The sequence below is a fragment of the Marmota marmota genome, unplaced genomic scaffold (genome assembly GCF_001458135.2).
Source record: "Marmota marmota marmota unplaced genomic scaffold, marMar, whole genome shotgun sequence".
Classification (NCBI taxonomy): Eukaryota; Metazoa; Chordata; class Mammalia; order Rodentia; family Sciuridae; genus Marmota; species Marmota marmota.
This window is the reverse complement of record NW_026000221.1, coordinates 21,008,662-21,013,855: the sequence shown is the minus strand read 5'-3', so window position 1 is coordinate 21,013,855 and position 5,194 is coordinate 21,008,662. Positions and strand designations below refer to the sequence as shown.

The 5,194-nt window shown below is 55.4% G+C and overlaps 1 protein-coding gene across 1 annotated transcript; it reads left to right on the top strand.

The window, feature by feature from the left end:
* The first annotated feature begins 3,277 nt into the window (after positions 1-3,277).
* On the top strand, positions 3,278-4,702 carry Ccl17 (C-C motif chemokine ligand 17). The gene is made up of 3 exons (XM_015488803.2): positions 3,278-3,428; positions 3,922-4,039; positions 4,414-4,702. Exons 1-3 carry the CDS (start codon positions 3,359-3,361, stop codon positions 4,532-4,534), a joined length of 309 nt encoding a protein of 102 aa, XP_015344289.1. The 5' UTR covers positions 3,278-3,358; the 3' UTR covers positions 4,535-4,702.
* Positions 4,703-5,194: the final 492 nt, after the last annotated feature.

Sequence of the window (5,194 nt, the reverse complement as noted above, 5' to 3'; positions counted from 1 at the left end):
TACTGGTCAGGGACCTGGAAAGGTCATGATTGGAAAATGGATGACATTTGGGGAAGAGGTATGTGCTTAGAACTTTATGAACGGACAAAGGATGTGAAAATATTTGTGTCCCATGTGAATACTCACCATAAGGTGGCCTCAGCAGAGAAGGATTTTAATAATCAAGTGGTTAAGATGGCGGGTCTGTGGATAGCAGTCAACCTCTTCCCCGGCCACCCCTGACATGGCCCAATGGGCTCATGAACAAAGGGGTCACCGTGGCAGGGATGGTGGTTATGCCTGGGCTCAGCAGCATGGGCTTCCGCTCACCAAGGCTGACCTGGCTACAGCCCCTGCTGAGTGCCCAGTATCCTGCAGCAGAGGCTGACCCTCAGTCCCTGATGTGCCATCATTCCCTGGGGAGGTCGGCCAGCAACCCGGTAGTAGGTTGACTGTGTTGGACCACTTCCATCATAGAAGGGGCAGTGGTCTGTCCTTACTGGGACGGATGCTCATTCTGGGTATGAATTTGCCTTCCCTGCACATAGTGCTTCCGCCCAAGCCACCATCCAGGGACTTCCAGAACGCCTCATCCACTGTCCTGGTATCCCACCCAGCGTTGCTCCTGACCAAGGAACTCACTTCTCAGCCCAAGAAGTGAGGCAATGGCTCCTGCTCAGGAGATTCACTGGTCTTCCCATGTCCCCATTGTTAGGTGCAGGGCAGGCTGAACTAAGTTGTCAGCAGGCCAGGCTGAATGAATGTTAGGTGCAGGATAACCCACGCACTCAACCCCCCCCCTCCAGTCTGGTCTTTTATCACCTGTTTGCATCAAGTCTGAACACTCCACCCGACTCAAGGCTGAATACTCGAGCCCCACCTGCCTGAAGGCAGAAGATGACACTACTGTAAGATCCATTCACTGTACGCAAACAAGGCAGCTTGCAGACCCAGAGACCCCATTAGATTTGGGCTATAAAAAGCAGCTGATTTGATAGAATGGCCTTCTTTTTTAATCTTTTTTTTTTTTAGTTGTTGATGGACGTTTATTTTATTTATTTGTATGCAGTGCTGAGAATCGAACGCAGTGCCTCACACATAGCTAGGCAATCGCTCTATCACTGAGCCCCAACTCCAGCCCCCTGGACTGGCCTTTGAAGATGAAGTTACAGTGCCAGCCCAGTGGAGTGTCCTGCAGGGCTGGAGCCAGGTTCTCCCGAAGGCTGTGTATACTCTGCATCAGCGTCTGCTACAGGGTCCCGTCTCTCCCGTGGCTAGGATCATGGGTCCAGAAATCAAGGGGTGGCGATGGGAATGGGACCACTCCCCTGTATCCCTAGGGACCCATAGCATCTGCTTACTGTCCCCGCAACATATACTCTGCTGGCCTAGAAGCCTCAGTTCCAGGAGGAGGCATGCTTCTCCCAGGAGGCACCACAGGACTTCATTAAACGGAGAGTCGAGACTCCCCGGCCACTTTGGGCTCCTCGTGCCCCAGAGTCAACAGGCTAAGAAAGGAGTTGTGGTGCTGCGGGGGTGCAGGAGACTGATCCAGATGACCAAGGGGAGATGGACTACTACCACAGCGGAGGCCAGGAGGGGCGCTCCTGGAGCACAGGAGACCCTGGGGCGTCCCCTGCTATTACCATGTCCTTTACCAAGGTCAGTGGGAAACCACAGCCACCCTCTGCAGGCAGGATGACTGGCAGGAGACCTCCAGGAATGAAGGCGTGGGTCACACCTCCAGGTAAAGAAGCCAGACCTGCTGAGGTGCTTGCCGAAGGCCCAGGAAATACAGAGTGGGTGGTAGAAGATAGTGATAAATACCAACTACGGCCATGCCACCCATCACAGAAGCAAGGGCCATAATGGTCATGCGTATTTCTTTCCTTCTCTGTTAAGAATGTTTGTGCATGTGTACACAGGCATTCAGTAGACATGTGACCGTCCCCTTTTATTCCTTCATCATGTAATGTAATATTGGTTGATTTAACTTCAGTCCTCAAAATGATAGTACATCTACATTAGAGTATTAAAGTTGTGGGGTATCAGAAAAGCATACATTAGTCAAGAAAAAAAATTTTCCCCTCCTGGGGAAGGAACTAATGTATTTTTAGTTGTATGAAGAACAGTTATGTCATTTTGGGTGGAATTATGGCCTTGCTGTTGTGTTTATTTGGAGATTAGATGTGATGTAAAGATGTTTGGGTGTCAAGTTGACAAGGGTTGGACTTGTGATGGTTGATCTTTGTCAACTTGATTGGATGAAGAGATAACTAAGACCAGTGGTTTGGGAGGCTGAGGCAGGAGGATCATGAGTTTGAAGTCAACCTCAGCAACTTAGTGAGGCCTTAAACAAACTGGTGAGATCCCATCTCTAAATAAAATATTAAAAAGGGCTGGGGATGTAGTTCAGTGGTCAAATGCCCCTGGGTTCAATCCTTGGTACGAGAGAGAGAGAGAGAGAGAGAGAGAGAGAGAGAGAGAGGCCTAAGTTTAGGAGGCTTCTGGACGTGTTGGTGTGTTTCTAGGAATGATTGGCATGTGGGACACCAAACTGAGGGACAGACCCTCCCTAAGTGTGGGCAGCACCGACCAACAGGTAGGGACCTTGAAGGAACAAAATGTTAGAAGAACTAGGAAGCAGGCGCAGACGCAAGCTCCGTTCTTCTTGAGCAGGTGCTTGGTGGCTGCTGCGGTCACCTGAGGACTGCAGTCTCCAGCTCGCTCACCTTCCAAAGCAGACTCTGACCAGCGACCCCCCCAGGGAGTTTCCAGGCCTTCGGTCCTGGACTCCGGGTGCATCCTTGGGTCCCCCTGGTTCTGAGGCTCCAGCTCCTTCGACTCAGCAGCTGTTGCTCCCTCCGCCTCTCCAGCCTGTGGGCGGCCATTGTGGACTGTCCAGCTGCTGCCCATGTAAGCTCTTTTTATTCTCTTCTGAGTGTGTGTGCGTATATACATACAGATGTATTTCTATGTCGATGGATCCTGTGGCTGTTCCTCTAGAGAGCCCATCTAACACCACCCGTGCAGACGGGGCAGGAGCAAGCCCAGCCTCTTGGCTCTGCTGATAGAGGAACCAAGAAATGTCCTCTTTGAAAGGAGAAGTGTGTCACTGCTCTAGCCCCCGGACACATGTACCCCACCTCTGTCCCCATTTGAATGTCCATTCTCTGGAAAGCCACAAACATTCCAAGACTGGACTTCTACTGAATCATCTCCAATTCTTTGAATTACCCTGGTCTAGGAAGGGTGTGGAGGCAGGCAGCAGGAGGCGGGGCAAGACCCCCAAAGAGGTTAAATAGGTCACTTGCATGCTTGGCTCTCACCCAATCTCCCCTGAGACAGGCACCAGACCTTCTCCTGGGCTCCTGGCACCATGTCGCCCCTGAAGACCCTGCTGCTGGCTGCCCTCCTCCTCGGGGCTTCTCTGCAGAGCATCCGTGCAGGTGAGAGCAGGGCACAGGTGGCCTGGGAAGGGGCAGGCATCTCAGCTGCAGTGGCCAGGAGGACCGGGCCGGGCTGTGCGTTACAGTGCAGAGAGGATCATCCTCTAAGCTGTCTGCTTTATTGGTGGGTTTCATGTACAATGAGGGAAACAGCAGAATTGTTTCCAAGAACAGGAGAAGATGTAAAATATTTTATAATAATGATATCTTGTAAACTATAAAATATTCAGTTGAGAAAGCTGAAATAAAGGTCGCTAGGTAGAGACACACACAGGTGCACACAGAGATACACACAGATAAAGAGATACCCACATATACCAGACCCCCCACGGCACACGAGGCCTCACAGGTGCACACACACTAGGGACAAGGTGCCCCCGGACCCACGAACATGGACCCAACCCAGACAGAGGCACGGGGACACGTATGCAGTCACCATGTGCGGACCCCCTGCCAGACCCTGGGGTCACCCTGGCTCCTGCTGTCTCCCTAGCTCGAGCCACCAACGTGGGCCGGGAGTGCTGCATGGAGTTCTTCACGGGGGCCATTCCCATCAGAAAGCTGGTGACCTGGTACAGAACCTCAGCCGAGTGTCCCAAGGATGCCATTGTGTAAGTCCCCTCTGCCCACTGCTGCTCCTGGGACTGTGCATGGGAGCAGGTGGCGGGCTGCTGGCGCTCCGGGGATGGCCAGGGAGCAAGGAGGAGAGGGCGGCCCTTCCTCCCCTCGACCAGCAGCCTGCCCCAGGGGCAGCGGCACAGCCTGTCTGAGGGGCCAGTCAGTGGCCATGCAGTCCTTCCCTGTCCTGACCCTGAGCTGGTGGGGACAGCTGAGCCCCAGGCCCTTCCTCTGCTTCCCAGGCTCTAGGGGGTCTGAGCACAGGTGGTCTGAGGGGTGGGCGCCAGGTCCTGCAGCCCTGGCTCCCCAGGAGGGCTGTGACCGAGAGTGTGGAGACCACTGAGCCTGTGGCTTCCCCTCCCTGCAGGCTTGTCACCACCCAGGGCAAGTCCATCTGTTCGGACCCCAAGGACAGGCACGTGAAGAAGGCAGTTAGACTCTTGCAGAGACTTGTGAAGTCACCTGGCCCCATCACCCAGAAGCCCTGATTTCCTCCGGACCTTTTGGAGACTTCCAGTGTGGGAGTTCACCACCCCAACCCGGAGCCCCGGGCCCGGGAGGCCTCACAAGGACAAAGGGGAGGAGTCAGGGGACCCGGGCTCCTTTGCTGGACTGAAGCCGCGGGCATGAAAGCCCTGAATAAAGTCTCCTCCCCAGCCTGGGTCAGTGTCTTCTGTCCCCACCGCACAGCCCACACTTCCACTCCTGCCTTCACTGAGCGAGGGTCCTCAGAGGACCCTGGGCCCCGGCCTGCCCAGGTCACAAAGGGAAACGGAGGCCGACGGGGGCGTGGCCGCTGCAGACCAAGCAGAGGCGAGGGGAGGACCTGGGAGGGCGGGGCGGCAGGTGTGGGCGGAGCAGGGCGCGGGTGGCCCGGAGGACAGCCCCAGCCCCTGGCTGTCCCTCTTGTCTGCTGTATGTGCCGGCAGGTGGGGGTCCTGGGCAGGCTCGGGGGGATTCTTTCCCATCTTCTGTGCCCCCGAGTCTCCCAGTCGCCCCCTCTAGCCAGCCGCTGTCTGGCCACACGCGGCACTGAGCTGGGGCTTCTCGTTCCACATGGGATTCTCCTGCAAGTGCCGGGAGCTCCCTGGCGCGAGGGGACAGGGAGGCCAGTTCCGGCAGCTCTGGCCCCGTCGCCCCTACCGCTC